This window comes from Solenopsis invicta, chromosome 2 (assembly GCF_016802725.1).
Source record: "Solenopsis invicta isolate M01_SB chromosome 2, UNIL_Sinv_3.0, whole genome shotgun sequence".
Lineage (NCBI taxonomy): Eukaryota > Metazoa > Arthropoda > Insecta > Hymenoptera > Formicidae > Solenopsis > Solenopsis invicta.
Window position 1 is genome coordinate 15,984,299 of NC_052665.1, and position 21,484 is coordinate 16,005,782.

Consider the following 21,484-nt stretch of genomic DNA (forward strand, 5'->3'; position numbering starts at 1 on the left):
TGTTTAGTTATTTTTAATAAATAACTAATGTTTATTATACAGAATAAATCTCTGCATCATAATGTAAAATAACTAAAATCATCCAGAATATTTAAAGTATTTAATAAAAAAAATTCAGATTAGTTCATTATTTCGTTATTAATTACATTTTCATTAAAGCACACGTCTACTTCTTATCGAAGTAACTTTATCCAGATAGAAAATCGCCGCCAAATTTTGCCTATTACTTTCAAATGCAATATAAAACAACCTGCCATTTTTTCATAATTTTCTTGATGTTTCAAGAAATGTCCTGAACATCCTGAAAAAAAAAAGAGACATATTTTAATGGCGTTGTTAATGTGCTTGAAATAAAGATGAGATTTATCCGGCAGGTGACCACGAAGAACGACGTGATCATCGGATACGGGCCGGTGGTACCAGACGGTTACGGGTGCGCCTACAACGTGAGGAAGAACGGCTTCATCTTCTCGGTCTCGGCCTTCCACAGCGACGGCAGGACCAACGCGATGCAGTTCGCGCAAACGCTCGAGCAGAGTCTGCGGGACATGGCGGCTATGATAAAGAATTCGAAGAAGTGATAGATGCGCGCAGGTAGCGATAGCTTCACATGAAACGAAGAGCCGCAAGACGCGGCGCGGCTTTTCGCCGGTCCCGGCGGCGGGGACGCAGGGATAAGATAAATAAAAAGGGCGATCGCGAGCTTCTTCGCGCATCGCACGAGGGTGGTTCGAAACGCGGTGGATCGGAGACCCGCGAGACGCCACGATCGAACGATCATCGAGGCCGCTCGCTCACGATGCCTTTCGTATTCCAGGAGTCGCAAGTGCAAAGCGTCCATATCAGAAACGGCATTCCTTTCTTTCGCTCGTCATCATCGCATGATTTCTCGCGGTAAATCATTTGACTTTAACCAACTCCGTTCGAACGAAGTGGAGAGCACGACTTTCGAAGCACCCTTGCATGAAGTAACCTTATGAAAGTGTAACTGGTGTACATTTAAGGAGCGCGAGAGAGATTTATCAATTCGCTCCCGCGCAACTCGTTATAGATCATTATAGATATATCGTTGGTTTGATATAATTCCTATGAAGTATATCCATACAGCACAGAAAGCTTGCGCATTGAGAAAAAGAAGTTATTAACTTGACTAAATCTTTCAACGCGATTAAATTTTTTCAGCTCAATTGTTTTTATGCGTTTAATTTGAATACGTAAAATATTTGAACTTTAGTTTAAGCATTTGTATATTCAACTTAAATACGTAAATGTTTGAACTAAAGAAATTCAATCAAGGTGAAAAATTTTGTCAATTTTGTTAACATTAAAAATTTTTTTTTCTCAGTACAAATATTGTTACATTATTACTGCAACGTCGCAGCAATGTTGCTGCAAGCTCCGTGCTGTGTGGGATACAGAAGAGGAAAAGAGAAAAAAATTATTGAAGAGAGGAGAAGCGTCGCGAAAGCGCGCGAGCTTGTAATTCTTAAGGTGTCCTTCGTTATATGGGCTGATAGTAGAAGCGAATCTCTTGTTGTCTGTTTTCTAGAAGAGTACGTACAAAGCGCACACGCACACAACACATACATGCGACACACACACACACACACACACACAACATTCGCGTGCGCGCGCGTTTACATAATCTCGTTCGCGATGATACAGCGAATTAAAAATCCTTCAGCGGTAGCCGCCGTATAGTAGGCGTCGTATGTTATAGATCGATCGGTCGTTTTAAAACTCTAGTCTGCTCCAAGAGAGAGAAGAATTAGGTTTCTTCGAGCGTTACGCCCGGGCGCTGGAAAAATCGCTGAGACGAGAAAAATAACTCGTCGTCGAGAAAACAGCTTGTTACGCGAACACAAAGCGATTCTTGAATTTCCGCAAGAAAGGAAGCTAACATATTTCTTCTCCGATCTCGAAAAAAAGTTCCAAGCCTTTCCGAGCTGTTCAATTCGCTGCTTTCGGAAACGACCAACTTGCTTTCTTCTTCTTCTTCTTCTTCTTTTCAGTCCCAGTTTTTTGCTATCAAGTGTCGTTACAGTCGCGGCTTTCCAGCGCGCGGGACTCGCTCAGAACCGCAGAAACACTCCAAATGTGGCCAATCGTACGTATGTTGGCGCCCGCACAGTAAACTCTTGTCCAATTCTTAGGTAGGTCGGCGGATCGCATCGCTCGTCTCGTCAAGAGTCCGATCGATCGTCGACGGTATAGCTCTATCCGTCTATCGCGCTATTCTTCTACTCCCTACGATTTACCGTAGCTGACCACCCCATACCGTACCAGGGTTTGCGACCGATAAGACTATAACTATACATACGTTTGATTCGACAAAATTGTATGTATAATTAACGTCATAATTATACATGTGTCATTAATACGTAACAAAGTTTATGCAGTTTCTCTCGGAGGATCGTTGAATGTTCCTTCAATCGCAATCCTCCGTTCTCCTCGGCCAATCTGGAGAACGATTTTTCTTCGGCGAAAATATGTTGGAAATTAACGCTTTTTCATAGGCATTATTCCAATAAGGCTATAATTAATATCAATATGATTTTGTCTTTTTTTTATTCTGCAATTTAAATTTCCAGGAACCAAAAATTAATCAATTGAAAAAAATTATAATCCACATATAGCACAGAATAGCAAAAACACGGAATGCAAAATATTGATACGTAATGTTGCAACAACGTTAATATAATATTATATATGTTGCTGAAACATTGCAGCAATATTTTGCAATGCTTTCTTTACGCTGTGGTATATAGAGAAAGTCTTAATATTCTCACGGAAGAAAAATCGATTCTAAATCGACCGGAAATTCGAAAAAAGACATGCAATCATTTTGGGATAATCTTTATATAATGAACATAATGACAGCTGGTGTAGTGTATGTAACGACATGGTTCTGTTGATATTGGATTTCAATGCCTCAAATCGCGAAGGGGATCTCGTCGAAATGATATCGGTCCCAAATCTTGGTACGTACTGCCCTCGCAAATGGGGGAAACAAATTTCTTCAACTCTACACAATTTAGATAAATATATCGCTCGACGCGACTCTCATGCATTGTTACTAGGTCGTGCTCGTACTAGTATTATTTACATATTCTTGTTCATTTAAATGGGATCAAAAGGCATAGACCGCCAAATATATCAAAGACTTTTATATCTTAAGATATTCCACTTTCACAATAATTTTCAACTTGTTTAAAAAGTCTACTTTTCTACGTCAAGTTACTTATAGCTCTTGAATAATTAGCGATTAAAGATGAAAGATACTTCGGACAAAGTTACTTTCAACGAGAAAAAGTAAATAACAAGATCAGTTTAATTTTAAATGAACTTAGCTTTAACAGATGTTTAAGTTGACGGTGTTTTACAGTTGAAAATAGGTAATGTTAAAAGTTTATAGATTGCAGAGTAACGCTTTTTCTCGTTAGAAGAATTAATTTTAAATTGGATGAAGAAAGTATTTAAGAAAGTAATCATTAAGAAAAAGTATTTCAATTAATTGTATTAATAATTAATGAAATATCAGTAATCAATTTATTGAAACACTTTTTCTTAAAGGAACAACGGCGTGGGAACTAGCCTCTCTACAAAAATCTATCGCATATCTGTCTATACATATCGAATGTTATACATATCAAATTTTATACGCATAATTCTCTTATACTGAGATTCCTTCATAATGATCCCACTTTTTTGAACAATAATATAACTGGTTTGTTAGAACAGCGGCGAATCTTCGTATTTCTTCGATTCCGCGATTTAGATAATTTAGGCGATCTATCGCGCTCTCGTATTGAGGTATTGCTGTTACTGCATCATGTGCTTGTTTGTTGTAGTCGTAATAGCAATTGATCGGGAGGAATCGCCTCTACAAGATAAAGTCGCGACTATAAGATAATGTTTTAAGGCGCCGACGTTTAGTTAGTTTCTCGACAGTTCCTGCAGTTAATTAAGATGCGATACAATTACAATGAATTGATAGAGAAAATGAGGGAAAATGGATACCACGGAAGAGGCTTTGGATAAATTTTTCTTAACTGTCTTTATGGAAAAAATAATGCATTATTTTGCACAAAAAAAGACAAATTCAAAGATGTCAATTTTCCAGCGATTTCTTGCGTGACTAAAAGTAAAAAAAAAAAATTATCTTATTGCGACTCCGCTATGCACCGAATCTCCCTCATCTTCTTACTGTTCTTATTACAAGAGAACATTGTTAATGTTAAAAGCGATGGATTTTTATTCACGCTATTCATATTTTATAAAGTCGTGCCAGATTCGCGTTTTCGCGTCACTGCATTATTTACGTTAAGTTAAAGAAAGTTGGATCAATGGATCTTTAATTAAAAATTATTCTAGTTTTCGTATTCCTAGATTTAGCCCCGAAAGAACCGCACGTCGTTCTGGTTCTTCCTCGTTGTTCGCTCCCTTCTCTGAGCTTTATCTACGTTATCATTACATGCAATTGATTCATTGTTACGTTAGCCACGTTCGAATTTTACGGGAGTTAAAAGTTAAACATATCAGGGAAAAGTTAATCGCGGAAAGTACGAGAGAGCACGGTGTCTCCTCGTTGTTGTTGGAGAGAGGAACGGAAGAAAAGATATATTACATATATATTATAACATAACGCGCGCGATACTCGAGAATACGCTCGGTGGCGGAGAGCATCGCAGAGTATTACAGAGTTTATTATATTGTATCGAGAAGCACTTCCTTTTCCGACAAGGGATATATTGCGCGTCCCTTCTCTACACTGGAAACAAGATTTTAGTAATGGCTATCAAATGTTGAGTGAAACAATGGGAATTAAATATTTGATTAATACAACCGAAAATAATTTTACTTTTCTAAATGTTTGTAAATATTACTAAATTCAATTATATTTACGTTTGATTATCTTTGAACTTAATTATATTTACTAAATATATTCCGAAAAGTCAAGTTACTTTTTATTACATCAACCAAATATTCAATTGGCATTATTTCACTCAATATTTGATAGTTATTACCGAACTCTTTTTTTTTAATGTACAATCGAAAGGAGACAAAGAGAAGGAAGAAGTTTCAAAACCTTCCGCCGCCGAGGGTGAAGATACACACGTGTTCTCGCGTATGCAGGGTACAGTCAAAATGTACGATCGTTAAAGGCGTTTTTCTCGGGTCCACGCGAATGCTGGATGGTTTTTGGGCTTTTAATAATTGCAGAGTTTATTAAATTGTATATTTTCGACGGTGACTCGCATTGCCCGTCGTCCGTTAAAACAGTATCCTGCACACGACGTACGTGCGTGCCCGGTGTTCTATATTAGATTCTAAGAGAGCAGCACAGAAATAGCGCTATTATTATCGTAGTTTAAAGTCAGGAAAGTACTAGAGATACTTTAGTTATACATATCGCGAAGCCAATTGTGATCGCACTTTTGCGGCCAAGAATATCATACGCATATCAGGCGAAAGCCAACGTAGCGACGATCTTATTCCAGGATAGTACACATGTCCTGATAAATCGTTAGGAGAGCACTTACGAATGTAATTACGATATAACTTGAGAGAGTTCTAAGTAGCAGATAGAAATATATGGGCGCGTTAAATTATTCGTTGTTTCCGGGGTGTTTCGCATCGCGTGAATCGCGACTGACTCTAATTTAACTTTCTTCAATAATTATAAATAATTATTGATTGGCGAAACATCAAATAGTTTCCACGTAAATTGATAATTAAGCATTGATTCTCTTGATGGGGACGAGATTAAATATCGATTTGTGACAAACTTGTTGATTTAAATATATTTTAAATATGAAAATCATGTATTTAATGTTGAATATACGGAGATGTGATGCAGATGTGAAGGATATATCTCTAGAGTAAGCAGATGACCAAAGCAATAAAGATATACATATAATGAACAGAAAATGGCACGTGTTGGGAACTGCATTTAGATCGGCGATAATCTGGATTAGTGTTTAAGGATCAATTCTCCTGTAGCTCCGAAGAGCTATGAGTACAATCGGTGTCTAGTTTGTGAATTAGGAAAGTATTGATTCCACAAAAATCGTGTTACTAGAATTTTGAATTATACAGATTGTTAATGTTAGCGTTGCAGAGTGATAAAAAGAAAAAGCATAACAAGAATGAAAGTATAAATATATAAATGTAGCGAAGTCATGTGAAAATAGTGCTGTAGTGTTAATAGATGTAGGACTAATCTCGTGACAATTGAACAAAATAAATTCGTAGCGAAATTGGGTTCTTAAATCTTGTCTCTACGAGATGCCAGAAATCGTTCTGAGATCGGGGACAGAGAGAGAATGAAGCAGTCGCATTAGTTGATCGAATTGTTCAAATGCGATTGGTCAATTCTGTCTCTGTCCGAAATCTCGGACCATTTTTAGCATCGTGGACACAAAGACTTTAGACATCAAGAGAAACAATACTTTTCTTTTTAACGTCGCGATTCATGCATACGATTTGTAATCGTTATAAACGAAGATAGCTTTCATCGTTGTTAAAATGTTTATTGAAAACTTCGTGGATATATATATATTGTATATTATTAAGCTTTCAGTTCTACGGACAGTGCTTGAATCTCGCAAGCCTAGTATAGATGCGAAGTATAGATGCTACTTGAAACGAGAGAATTATCAGGGCACACATAAAAATAATAATAATGTTATACTTTAGTATCTGACTAGTCGAATATACGACAGCCCAGTTCACTTTATCTTCACCTTCAGTTCCCCATGTAGTAGAAATTATTCCGGCTCTTGGTAATAATAAATTCACAATCCTCCTTTCAATTCTTTATACAATATAAATATTAATATTAATGTTAATTCTGCTATCTCATTTCACATATTTATGTATATAAAATTTATATTTTCTTTTGTCTTCGATTCCTCTCATATAATAAATCTAGACAAAAAAAAATTAAATTTCTGTCGTAAAAACTAAATAATAATAATAATAAAAGTAATAATAATAATAATAAAGAAAAAATATATATAATAAAAACGTGGTCCGATAGACCATAAACTGGAAAGTCAAGACAAACTATAAGTTCTAATTATATATTTAATGCCACGTGTAAAATAATTCATATATAACTCAATAGCCTATAGTTTATATAACAAAGACTCTGACGCAAATATGTTTGACACTTAACATGTATTATATAATTTGAAGTCTAATGCTTTAAAAACAATGTTTTCATTGTTTGCACAGAGTTTACTTGGGTCATGTATAATTAATTTTAATCCTTATACGAGCAACTTGGTTCTTCATTTAATTTGAAAGATTGTCTTCATTTTCGTAAATAAAAGATTATTCGATTTTCTTTTGCTCATGTTTACTATCTCTAGCAGATCTGTTTAAATTATTTTTCTCTTAAATGCATATTCAATCGAAATTTCATCTTTCTAAAGAGATAAAGCGATTGCTCGGATAAGAATTAAAAATCGTGGCATAAGTTAAATATACCTTCGTGCGTAAAACGTTCGATAGATAAACGAATAAAATACACTCGGCTTACCGTTCGCGCGGAAAGCATACACAGCATACCTCCGCTAAGTAACTGACCCATGTCAAAGTATGTTGTATCACATGTGTACGTTTCCTCGTGCAGAAATAAAACTCCATCGGAATACCAGGTTGTTCGTTGTCTCTCTTTATTCGTCATTTTATTTAAAATAAAATATCGATTTTATATAATAGTAACAAGTCAGTTTCGTTTACGAAACAATTATAATATAGGCATTAACATATGCATGCTCGAAGCTGTCATTATTGTACCTTAAAAGGTGCCTTGGAGCAGCACTTATAATTTATCACACCTTTTATTAAACCGCAACTGGCACTAAACACAAGCGTCTAAACATCCAAAATGAAAATGTGAAGTTTGACATAATGTGAGTGTCAGACAGCAGTATTTAATTTTAAATTGTGAGGAGTGAATACATAATCATCGGAATGTAAAGTATCTTGCCTTTTTTGTTTGTACCATTCGTATTCATATTTACAAGGAATATACAACAAGTACTATTAAAGCTCATATAAACGATAAATGCAAGTATTATAAAACTATATTTGTATATATGTATTTAAATATATTTAGATAAAAATAAAAAGAGATTTGTATCTCTTATTTGCATCTTCTTAAACACTATATATTCCTCATAACTATATATCATTCAATTAAGTAAAAAATTATACACACGATTATCTAGGATAATCGAATTCATTACATTTCATTAAAACATTTTCGGGATCCTTCGATTCTTTCAGCTCTGGTTAATAAATTTGTTCTAGAGCATAGCTAAATCTTAAATTACGTATAATAAATGTACAAAGAATAGCCCAAAGTTGCACTTTCTTTCCATCAGACAACCCTGATGTGAAATCACACAGTGGAATTTATTATTATACAATCATTCACCACCATTAACAATGATATTTTAATCTTTATCATTAAATTTACGAATATACTGTTAGAACGATTTTGTAAAACTTATTACAAATTAATTCGTAAATTTTGCTATTTACACTTTGCATACTTACGTACACCAAAATCTAATTTATAACTTTTAATGCTAAAAGCTTTGTTAATAATAAGTCACATCATTTAACAATTGTAATAGAAAAAAAGTGTACTTTGGAACAAATCATGTATATAGTTATGCTTAAGTAACATAATCACAACATTAGTTATATATTACACTGATTTTGGTCAGTGAATAAAATAATTTCAGACTGCCTTATTTCTTTGTATAAATCTGCTGCAAATATTAAACTATCACATTAACAGAACATTACGTATAAACAGTGCCGTTGAAGCTGGATTAAACACGTTGAATTCATGGTTGCACTGTTCAAAAAACGAAAACATGATCAAACAATATAACACAGAAAAGTAAAATGAGCGAAACAGTTCTACCGATTAAGTGTGAATGCAAATGCCAGCACCCTTCTGATGGAGATCGCGCACTGTAAGAAAAATAGATATAAATATTATCTGTAAAGATTAAACATTACATGAATTTCATTTGAAATCTTTTCTTCTCAGTGATCTCGCTGCAAGATACAGCTTTGCAAGGATCACAAATGAATTTATTTCATTTTAAATTTTTCTTATATTTTGCTCTAAGATTGCTAAGAAAAAGATGCAAAAAAATATATATGATAAAAATTGTTTAAAAATTAAAATGAGACGAATGGTACTCACATCCTTCCGACAACTCTTAATCTCGCGGCATCGTTAAATCGGCATTGATGTCTTCGAATTCTCCATGCGCGAAAGAGTGCGTGAAGAGATTATTTGCAGTTGCTCTTTTTCTCGGATCATGTTGAAGGCACTTCTTTACGAGGTCTATACCCTCCACGGAAAGATTCTTTGGTAGTGCCGGTGCCTCTCCCATTCCAACCTTGCACAAGAAGTCAAACAATTTCAAATTAAATAAGTAACGAACATCACACATGAAGGCTGTGTTCCGATATTAACTGCCAGTACTGAAAATGTATAGTATATGTGACGTGAACTATAAATTTTCAGTACTGCCAGTAAAAACGGAACACAGCCGAAATGTACAACACCACATAAGCACAAGATCAATAGACCAATGAGAATCTTGTGTAAATCAATATGGCGACTTTATGCTGGATGCCCATTGGTCCATCGGTCTTACGTTATGTTGTGCATTTCATATGCGATGTTTTAAATTAAATTTAAAATATACATATAGAATATGTGTGCTTTAAGGTTTATATAATAATTTTAAATTTGATTTAAAAATTAAGATATGATAAAAGATTAATTCTAAATCCTAATTTAAACCTTCATTTATCTCTCAAACCGTTAAAATAATTACTTTCCAACTTTAAAATAATAAATTAATTGCAAGTATGTACCTTAAACATAATTTGATAATTTGAATCGTAATCTGACCAAGGCCGTCGTCCACTCGCCATCTCGATGATGCAGCAACCCACCGACCAGATATCGGCGGCTCTACCGTGTCCCCCACTTTCGGACTTCATAAATACTTCTGGTGCCATATAAGCTATAAAAAATTAAAAAGATAATTAAAAACACAATTGTTAAATTTTTAACTGCAATTATACAATCAATTGCAATAAATTTATGAAATTTTACTTCATAATAATTGAAAAACTAACCTTGAGTACCAACAAAACCCTGAAGTTCCCCAGGCATAGTTGTGTGTGCTTTAATTTGCACTGCGCTACCAAAATCACCGAGTTTCAGGCAATTGCCTTCATCCGTTAGAAAAATATTTGCAGCTGCGGAAAAAAGAATGCAATTGTAGAAATATAGCATAAATTTTACAAGAGATTATTTTAAAATGTAATATATTTCAAATATAACTACTTTTTATATCTCGATGAACTATTCCATGAGAGTGCAGCGCTACCACAGCCGAAAGGAGCTGATGAGTGTATTTTCTGACTAAAGGTTCCGGCAGTCCATTGCAATTACCTGCTACCAAGCTCTCAAGAGTTCCCTCCGCGCAAAATTCCATGAAGATCAGCATCTCCTCCTGAAAGCAAAATTTAAATTTATATATAATAATATAAATTTATCGTAATAATTTAAATTTATCGTAATAACGCGGTAACTGCAAATTAAGCTGTGTCATAACAGCAAGAATTATGATTATCTTACACGATGAATTTCTAGTCCGTGATAGCGCACTAAATGCCGATGCTTGGTTCCCTCGAATATCTGTAACTCTTCCGCGACACGCCTGATCGCTCTGTGATCGCCGGGTTGTATCTGTACCTCTTTCATGGCCAGTAATTCACCAGTCTGATTGTTTACTACGGTATACACTTTGCCAAACCTTCCTTGGCCTGCATAATAAAATTCGAAATAATGCTACTACGAATTATGATTACTATAGTCAATTATCTAATAATATGACGAATATAATGTTTAACGTGTCTCAGGTAATTGTAAACATACCTATTTTAATACCTCGCTGCCACGTAAACGTAACTCGTTTCGCCTTAATATGAACCCTGTCCACTGTTTTTCTGTCGACAATCTGTCCGATGAGTTCCCTACTTCGCAATCTTTCGTCAATCTCATTCTCCACTTTCCTGACAGCACGGATGACCCTCTCATGCCGTTGCGTACCTCGTTCGGGCGTGTTTATTATCACCGCGAGATTTCCATCAACCACGGTCGGCGAATAATTTTTTCTCGCATTAACCGATAGCTCAGGTGATTTCAAAGTGTCTTGGTTTTCTGAGCTTTTCCGTGGCTTCTGAGAGATACTGATGCTCGTGGTTCTAGTGCGACCGACATGGCTCGGCGATGAAGCTCTTGATCGCGATTGTCTTCTTATGTCTGAAAACAAATGTCAATGATCATAACTAAATTCATTTATTCAATTTCAAGATCAAATTATTCGTCTAGAAAGTTCCGAAAACTTTGGTAAATTTAAGTAACAAGACAGATATTTAAAGTTAAAATCTATAATTTCTATTCAGATTTATAACCAGAAGATGGTATTTAGAAATTAATTACATATGAAAAAATTAAAATTAATAATTAAAAAATCATAGATTACTTTCTGTCTCTGTTAAGCCTGTAACTGACACGCTTCCCACTACATGAGATATGCAACGATCCATGCACATCTTTAACTCCTCGAACTCTTGATCAGTGAGATGCTTCGTGTTTTGTGGTTCACACACCGTTATTAAAAATTCTAGGCCTTGATTCGCCCATCTAGGCCTCAAGCCACGGCCACGCTCGCATCGTGTTCTTACAAACTCCATCCATAGTAACGCGAATGATACTAGACCCCGCGCCAGAATGGCTTTCTCTTCCAGTGAAAATAGTTTGCACATCTCCTTGTGAAAATCAAAGCCCATCTTATAAGCTTGATGAAGAATCTCGCGGATCCTTGATCTTAAAGGCACCTGATCGGTCTCAGTATAAAATTGTTCAACTTCGATGGCTTCGTTTTGGAAATGCTCGATCACCATCGTTATGCGATGCCTCAAATCCAGAATTATATCCTGTACAAACGTAGGAAAGAAATTTAGCTTTTCAAGAGTTATATAATCATTTATGTACTCTTACCTTCAACAGTTTCAGCGATTCTTCCAATTCCTGATCGGAGACGGGCCATTTTTCAATGTCACGTTTTAAGCATTTACCGAGATTGATGCTCTTCACAATCTTCTCCCGAGTTTCTACGAACATTCCCTGCCACTCGCGGCCCACAAACATCATATGTAATCTAAATATTAATTCACTATAGAAAAAACACTTCACAAAAGTATCAAAACAGAGACAAATGAAAATTTTCTCTTACTTGTTTGCTAATTCGTCGTCCTCTTTCTCTTCCATAGAATACGCGTTCTCCCGTATCTCGCGAGACCGTTCAACAAGAAATTCATTTACTTGCTTGATCATCGTGCACGCAATTTTACTGTAAGAAGCATTTTTACATCAAACATTAAAATAAAAATTAATAAAAAATCATTTAATAATAATTCAAAATAGGAATAACGTAATTTTTTAATCATTTAATAATAATTTAACTTTTATCTTTCCTACGTTATATTAATTCCATTTAATTCTATTTTAGTTCATTCTACTGATATTATTTTATCAATGTGATATATACAAGAAATACTTAATCATTTTAATACTTCACTCACTAGAATTTCACGCCAGCAATCTTGTATCCGTCACTTATGTTGCCAGCGATGGATTTAACAAACAACCACTCGTCCATAATCAGATTTTTGTGGAAACTATCGTGCTGTACCATGTCTACCCACTGTTGAATATAATCCAGATATAGCTCAAACACAGCTCTTAGACTCTCATCAAAGTACTTGACGTCCTGTTCGAACAGACTCTCACAGCCGACTTTGTCGCTGGCGACGGCAGCACGAGAGTGCGCGGCGAATCGGTCGCGATGGATGCAAGCAATCCTAAGACCCTCGCGAAGCTCTCGCATGAGCTGTCGGACCGACAACGGACTCGGCTGCTCCGGCTTTTGTTCCAATCTCATCCTTAAAAATTCATGGACCACATCCAAAGGCACGCGAGAAAGAAACACAAAAGCTGCCCTGAAAAAAGAAATATCATGCAAACCGTTTATTTTAACGAATATCATAACAGCTTAACATTCTCCACACTAATTTTGAATTTTATTCGAACAAAGAAAATTGTTTATACTGTCTCAAACAATACTTAAAAATTTCTTAAAAACAGCAGAAAGCACATCACTTAACAATTTTCTATACATTTTTTTCTTTGAGTGTATCTTACAAAAGATATAAACCTTTATATTTCTTTTTTACTTAATAAGTTATTTAATTCATCTAGTAGTTATTTAATTTATTTAGTAAGCGTACAAATATAATATAATCAAATTCGAGCCAAATTAGAATTTTAAGACAAACTTATTTCTCAATATCTGAACTAAAAATATTACAAATCAAGAAATCTTTTTATAATTAAAAATTACGAACCTATATGATGGTAGATTTAACCCCTTTGCTTCAGAGCTCCAAAAACCGTATCGTCGTAATTCTTTGTCGCCTTCGTATTCTTCAGTCGCACTACTATCGCTTCCGTCACAATCATTTGTCTCCAAAGTTAATCTTGCTTTTCTCAATATAGATGTATGTAATCGGTCCAAGAAATTTAAACTCTTCCTGAGACCTCTCGTTTTCAATTCACCCTCAATGTACTTTCTAAGCGTTCAAACAAAAATTTTCGTTATATAATTCACAAGTATCTTTATAACCTTATAACTAAATTTAAAATTTTATTCAATTGCTTGAAAATTTTATAATAAATTTTATAATATAAATACATATTAAACTATTAAAAATAATTTAACAAAACATTTTAATTTAATGCAAATTAATACATTAAATATACATTTATAAAAACTTACCTGTACGTGTGTCGATCAAATTCCACCAAGTAAAAATCGAGTCGGTCAACTCTTTCGTCCTCAAAACATGAAAACGAAGTTTCCGGAGTAGGTGGCAGTGATTGCGATATAAATGATAAACCGCCGATCGAAGAATTGTTACTATTATTGCTATCGGAGGGGCTGGAAATTTCGTCTTGTTGAGGTAGTTCAAATCGCACCATAGATTGTCGCTCCCCAGAATCGACGGTATCTGAAGATCGCGAACTAAGAATAGAAACAGTCGATTACGTAACTCTGAAGCTTCTGTACACATACATTAAAAGAAATTTTAAAAGTATCCTCTTTTTCAAACATTGCGAATGGAACAAAATACGAATATAAATATGATAATTCCAATACAATTCTAAAATATTGCCAGAATAATGTAGTTTCAAAATCAAGGTACCTAATACCAGAGTCGGTAAAGTCATCCTGTTTCTTTTTGCTATGCAACATCATGAGCAATCTGCCCAGTATCTGCAATTTGAATCGATGATGTTTCGTCATGTTGTACCAGAGACACATAGCTTTCACTCTGTCCGTAAACTCCGGGCTCTTGTACAACGGATAACTGGCGCCAAACGCATGGGAGGATGGATAGAGAGACTCCGCGACTTCCAAGCGAGCCAGCAGACTTTCCACTTGTTGCAACGCTTCCCCCTGTGCACGGGCGCACGCACGGCAGTACATGGAGAGACAACCTGGGCATACACCCAGTTCGATATTTGGGCTTAAACCGGAATTTGTGGATCGATCGCTTGCAATGTCACCGGGGCTGATGCAACTTGAGCCTCCCTCTTGCACGTCCGCAATGGGATCGTATCTAATGCAACAGTTGCGTTTACTTAGCGTTATCAATGTATAACTGTCCTTATTCCTTTCTTTATACTTAAAATTATTGCAAATTGATTTTTCTTAAGTATGCTTTCTCTTTCTCTCTCTTTCTCTGCTCTCACCTGTATTCCATTATTTCTGAAAGTAAACCATCCACCGCTTCTCGTTGACGACATAGATATTCATCTTGCGCCTCTAGACTACGGTCCGCATGATGCGCCTGCAATTCCAGCCATATTAAATCCTTTAATTCGTTTTGATATCTAGTTTCTTCATGGCTTATCTGGCGACGACAATTTCGTTCTGTACTTCCCTGAGCAACAAAAAAAAGAATTATTTAATTAATGATAAAAAATTTAAAAAAAGTATTTTACAGACAGTAAAGTACATTTATTTATTAAGAGAGAGATTAGAGTTTGCAATAAGACATTTACCAATTTAATTAAGAAAGAGAATGTATCGTGAAAAACTTCTCTCTCCCTCAAAGTCTGAGTTCTCGGCGATTGCGAGCATAGATTTTCCTCATTTATTATAACGCCACGCTCGTTCATTTCGGGCTCCGCCTTCTTCTCCTCCACGTCAACGGGTTTGGATCGCAGGCAACGGAATCTATTTCTAGTCTCGACCTGCGGAAAAGAGTATTGTGCTTATTTTGGCACACATGTCAAATACATTCGCTTAAAGATGAGAATGGCTGTGTTTGATAAACATAACATTCGACAGATAAAAAAAAAGTGTCTGATCGATTCAGAAACATACGTTAATCACAAACACAACAATACCGTCAAGTTTTCCAAACATGGCCACTCAAAATTATGTCTCTGCTCTCTCGAACCTTGATTTGATTCGGCGTTGACACTGCCATTTCGCCGGCGTATCTTTCGGCATAGTTGTGGGCAGCCTCCACGTCGAGCTTCAGGTCCCTCTCGTTGCCACGCAATAGTTTCAAACTTCTCTTACTCTTTCTGCCTTCCTTCACGTCCTCCTTCGCCTCATCCTCGTAATCCTTGTCCGCTTTATCGCACATCTCGTTGAAGATGATGGTATCCAGGGTGTTGCGCCGGTGGATACTTGTCCTTGGCCTACCTTCTTTCTCTACTGACTTAAGATCGCTAGAAATGACAGAAGACTAAGGATAGTTCGCACACTTTGTAGTCACAACAGTGACAATTGAATTAGCGAGTTGATTCATATCGCGAAAACTGTCTTCCGCGAAGCATAAAAGCGATTTCTGCACATTGAAAAGGTTTCTTATGTAATTTCCAATTTCCGAAATTGCTCTACATTTTCTATCTTATCTAAATCACAAAATATGTAATTACCGTTCTAAAATACTTGCCCACTTCAATTTTTGTACGTATTTCTCTTAAAAGTACGCTTAAAATTCGTCCTAACTCTGCTATATTCTCTTTATGTGCGTAGAATCCAAAATCTTAAATCATAAAGATTATTATTAAACCTAAAACATCTAAATTAGAAAGAAAGTTTGAACATTCACTCTTCTTCAAAATTCTCATTATTAAATTAAGAAAGATAAAATGGACAAATATATTTGAACGATAGTGTACAAAGAACTTTGTGTTTTCCAATTATTTGTTAAACTCATTTACGTTTAATCTCGAAATAGGGGAGTGTATTGCCAAAATGTTGTGCCAAATGAAATCCGTACGTAATAATTACGTATTCCTGGCGCAATTCTTTGCGCGGATTTATTTGCAACTTTGCTACACGCACCTGCCTGACAAGAGCTTCTGCTTCATGTGCCTCTTCTTACGACTGAGACGAGTCCTGGGCGGCGTTTGTCCGTAAATATCCGACATCGCATGCAGTGACTCTTCAAACTCGTTTGGCGGACTGATTGAATCGTCCTTACTGCAAATAAGATATTTAATCGAATGTACCCTTCAGCCAGGTTTATCGACAATTATCATCAGGGAAATTTACAGGGATGGGATGTTACTTCAGAAATAAAGTGTTATCCTGAAAGTTGCATATATTCTTAGATTGCATTTAGATCTATTTGCATTATTTTGGGAAAAATGTTATAATATAATATAAAATTAACATAACAATTAAATAAAATGAACAATCAAAGTATTTAACTCATCAACTAGTTTGCTTACAGTAAATTCAAATAGTTTGCCTATAGTAAATTCTAGCAAAATATTGCAGAGGATGACATAAGCTATCATTCTTTGCCAATTATCATTGGAAAAATTTGTGGAGATGAGATATTTTCTTAGAAATAAAGATTTATTGCATACATTCTTAGATTGCATCTAGACCTATTCGCATTATTTTGAGGAAAATATTATAATATAATAAAAAATTAACATAGCAATTAAATAAAATAAACAATTAAAGTATTCAACTCATCAAGCAGTTTTCCTATAGTAAATCCTAGCAGAATATTGCAGCAAATTAACATAAACTACATTCTTGTCAATTATCAATGGGGAAATTTGTGATGGCAGAATATTATTTCCAAAAATAAAGCATTATCATGAAAGTTGTGTACATTCTTATACATTAAGGCCATATTATGATCACACTCCACCAACAGAGACTGTCGATATAATTGATAACAGCTTACCAGGGGAAAACCCAAGCAGAATTACCATTTCCTAATCATTTAAACAAAATTATCATTAAAATGATTACTAATTAGCGAATGCTGTTCTCTGTAATCAATCTGTTCTATTAATAGATTTCGTTACATTTCTCTGAACTCTGCCAAGAGAATTTATAGCAGACACTTTGCAGAACTTGTTCCTGACACATCTATCTATTTAGCTGGCCAAGCACCTATCTCACTAATATGTTGCAAAATGTTAGCAGTACACTAGCAGTTTGTCAGCAAATTCGAACAGGATATTATGTCAGATTGACATAAACTATGCAAAACTTGAATTCCATCAACAAAGTCTGCTGAATGTAATTTACAAATTTCCAGCAAAAATCAAGCAGAATCGGTTATTTCGTGAAATAAATTTAATAAGAGATGGATAATTTAAAGTGGAATTAATTTAAATAGAAAGCATTATTCAAATGATTACAAAGTGGCAAATTCTGCTTGGATTCCGCAGTAAATCTGCCATCGAATTTTGTTAGTAGATATTGTTACATTCTGTTGACAGAATTTATAACAAACTCTTTGCTGAATTCATTTCCGACAAATTACAGAAGCTACGGAAAATAATAGTAAATTACTAATACCAGAAGTTAAAAGTGAAAAGCAAAGTAATTACATAAGCATGCTCCGACCAAGAGTAAACAATTATTGCAACATATTCAATATCTGAAAAAATGATTAAAATTTGTCTACAGTATGAAAAATTTTGCATAAAACAATTGCCTGATGCGAATAATTAATGTCCCTTTTGGTGCGAGCATTATTGCTATAGACAAATAAGCAAAAATAAGCTTTCCTAATTTACAATTTTTGCGCGAAGTTCTCTTCACAAAAATCAAACGGCGACAAGCAATTGCGCACCGACGGGCGAGAGAGAAGCGACGATAAATGTCTTGCGCGAATCGCTTGGAATTCACAATTAAGAATCTTCGTCGGCGCTTCGGAGACGAGGGGATCCATCACGATTAACGTCGCAGGGTCGACGACAACGCGACGGTCGCAAGGATCGCGAGCAACGGTGAATTGCTCTGTCACATGCCCTGGTCGAGTCGCCGGAATCTAATCCGGTGGTCGACCGCAGTACGATATGTAAACAAAGGGCATATCGCCGATAGCAGCGCGGATCCTCCGTGACACCGGTCATTCCTCGTCGACCCGGAGCCCACCGGCGAATCGCATAGGGCCACGTTGTCCGCCGGCCGGACACCCACCTGGCGTGATCGACGTCCTCGTCGTCGGTGGACTCGCGACCAGGAATTTTTGACGCACGAGTCGTTCTGGGGCGGCGCAGCATTGTCACTGTCTCACTGCGTGAAGCGCGCACAACGTCGTCGTCGCCGCCACTCAAGTTAACAGAGTGCAACGGAGTGTCATCATTCGCTCCAGTCCGTACTCTGTTCTGCAGCTCCGTAAAATCGCGTAAAGCGCATGCGCAACGCCGCCGGCGAGTATCGATATATCGATAATCAGTATATCGATAGCCGTAGAGGCGGCAATTTTCAAACGGTACGTTAATTCGGAAGACACTTTTTTTAACCCTTTCGCACCTGACGTTAACCTCTAAAGCAAAACAATCTTCAGCTCTATCCAGATATCAACTAATCATCATTTAAACAATACAACGATCACATTTTGATGTCCAAAATCGTAAAGTAGGAAAAAAATCAGGTACGATCTCTATACTATTAGGAACAATTTTATTTCGAATAAAATTAATTCGGGATTGAAAGGATTAAGCATGTTTTGGGGCACTACGAGTGCGGTTAATTTGATATTACAAATGCTTCAAAACTCGACTTCATAAATGATTTTGAACAGTTAGTATTATTAAATGATCGCTGTTTTCATGCGATTTACGTTGTACGAGTCACGCTGTGACTCATCATATGACATAAATCACACCAATCACGTACAGTGTTCATGAACAATTATTCGTACGTGCTCAAGATAACAGCCTCAGGTGCAAACATTGAAATATTTTTCGCCAATTCTATAATTTTATAAGAGGTCATATATATTAGCACTAATAATATTAAATTATCAATTTAAAATATGCATTATATTTCCGACTTTGACAAAAACTCGCAATTGAACAGAGCGCGTGTTAACGAAAAAACAATAAAAGGCGAAATGTATAAAATTTATAATAAAAATTATTATAAACGTGAGATACCCGCTTGACGACCGAAAATGTCAAGAAGGAAAGCGTTGAATCGTAGAAGACATTAAAACTTTATAGAACGTCTGATCAAAAAGAAATAATTGTTACACATTAATAAAATAAAATTGTTGACTGAATAACTAGTTTCCTTTTCGGCATCTCGTTCCGGAATTTTTGCCATTGAAACTTAAAGACATAAATATTTTGGTTAAATTGTCGTTCGCATTTTAATTCATTACGAGATACGAAAATATCGATAAACTACTTAACGGATTGACAGGATCGGCAGCTCTCTTGGCTGGGGTTTTTTTTATATGAATTTTTTTTATTTAAACAATCTCTAGCTTCCTCTGGAAAGTACAAGTAATTTTCGTTATATCCTCGCACCAACAAATAATATTGTTCTTGTTAAAATACAATGTCTACGCGTCCCCACATCGTGTATGTATCTCGTGTCTTCGCCGGTTTATATTCAACAGCTCGACAGTATTGCTACGAGGATCCTCTCACGGGTGCAGAAACGGGAAAAGGACGCGCATTTGAATTCTATTGTTACAACGCCGCCGAGCTTTGCGTCTCAGCTTGGAAAGGAGGAAGACAAAAAAAAGGAACGAAACGCATGCTCAATGCCAAATACACATTTCGATATGTTTCAATAAGGAAAATATGCTATAGCACCATGCGTATACATATATGTGTGGTATCTTCATGAGAGATATACAGTACATGTTTCGCTATTTTAAGATCTGATTTCGTGTCTGCAGCGAAGTGCGAAGAATTGAATAACGCTATTTAATTCTAGGATGCGCTTCGAAGATCCTTCGGAAAAAAAAAGATTACTTTCAACGCAACATTCTCCGTCGAAATTTTCCAAGAATCGGATTACCGGGATCTTAAATCTTTCTATCCTTTTTAAGATCTTTTGATTTAAAAATATTACTGCACATTGATCAGGCAAATGCAGTTTTAGCCGTACACATTAGGTATAAATTTCAAAGACAGTGGAAGTATGACAAACAAACTTGTTTCTACCTTGAATTTACATTATGTAAATGAAGTAGAAATCGAAACGTATCCCAAAGTTAAGCTTATAAGAGAAAATGTTATGAAATTTGATGAAGAGAGGAAGAAGGTCAATGCGCGATCTCCAAATCGATAGTTCGAATCGAATATCTTATTAGTTGAAGAAATCCAAAGTAAATCAGGCAGAAAAAGTACTTTACAGGGAATTCTTCTGGAATGTCTCAATAAAAATTCATCAGTTTCGCCAAAGCGGTTTAATCGCCAAAAAGTATCGAGACGAACTTTCAAGTTTGTTCTCGCCCATCTCATCAATTATCAGAATGTTATCGTGCGATCTCTTTAATTAGTAATAATTTTTTTTTCACACGTATATCTGGTCGCAAGTCTGTACATTCTCAAAGATAAAAAGAAGTTTAAAAAAGATTGGAAATAAACGCTTGTCAAATCACAATACTCAAATACAACTACATTCGCGTACAGAAAAATTCCGCTGTAAACTGCAGGTAGAATTTTCAAAAAAAGCAATAAAGAATAATTTGAATAAAAAGAATTTTTCAAATATCCTCTTTTTCATAATAAACTACGACCAAATCTAAGTGCTAGATTATTCTTAAGAGTATAAATTGACGACTATAAAATGCTTTCCTTTAGTTTCTCATTCAATATTATCTGCATAATAATAATAATAACGCTACTAAATTGTAAACATTAATATTAATAATATAACACTACTAATTTGTAAATTTGTATAATATTAAATATAATCAAAAAATATCTATCGCGTTATTACTCCTGTACTTTTTTCCTCCTTTCTGCTTCGCATATCATTGTTACGCGCGGCTGATGATAATGTAGCAA

The 21,484-nt window shown here is 35.5% G+C and overlaps 2 protein-coding genes across 3 annotated transcripts in view; one reads left to right on the forward strand and one right to left on the reverse strand.

Annotated features, from left to right (window-relative positions):
• LOC105197490 (vesicular acetylcholine transporter) overlaps positions 1 to 7,660 on the forward strand; it is a 104,373-nt gene extending 96,713 nt beyond the window's left edge. For both annotated transcript variants that reach the window (XM_026131194.2, XM_039445838.1), the window contains exon 13: positions 375 to 7,660. In XM_026131194.2, coding sequence (XP_025986979.2) covers positions 375 to 581 — 207 coding nt within the window. In that variant the 3' untranslated portion in view covers positions 582 to 7,660. The remainder of the gene's footprint in view (positions 1 to 374) is intronic.
• Positions 7,659 to 18,856, reverse strand: LOC105197492 (mitogen-activated protein kinase kinase kinase 4). The gene is made up of 19 exons (XM_011163894.3): positions 18,654 to 18,856; positions 16,545 to 16,682; positions 15,646 to 15,922; positions 15,245 to 15,436; positions 14,933 to 15,123; positions 14,383 to 14,799; positions 13,956 to 14,201; positions 13,525 to 13,749; positions 12,703 to 13,119; positions 12,354 to 12,470; positions 12,119 to 12,278; positions 11,601 to 12,054; positions 10,991 to 11,377; positions 10,691 to 10,878; positions 10,397 to 10,565; positions 10,186 to 10,308; positions 9,919 to 10,070; positions 9,236 to 9,434; positions 7,659 to 8,997 (listed from the first exon to the last, which is right to left on the reverse strand). Exons 1-18 carry the CDS (start codon positions 18,734 to 18,736, stop codon positions 9,252 to 9,254), a joined length of 4,119 nt encoding a protein of 1,372 aa, XP_011162196.1. The 5' UTR covers positions 18,737 to 18,856; the 3' UTR covers positions 7,659 to 8,997; positions 9,236 to 9,251.
• Between the last annotated feature and the right edge of the window lie 2,628 nt (positions 18,857 to 21,484).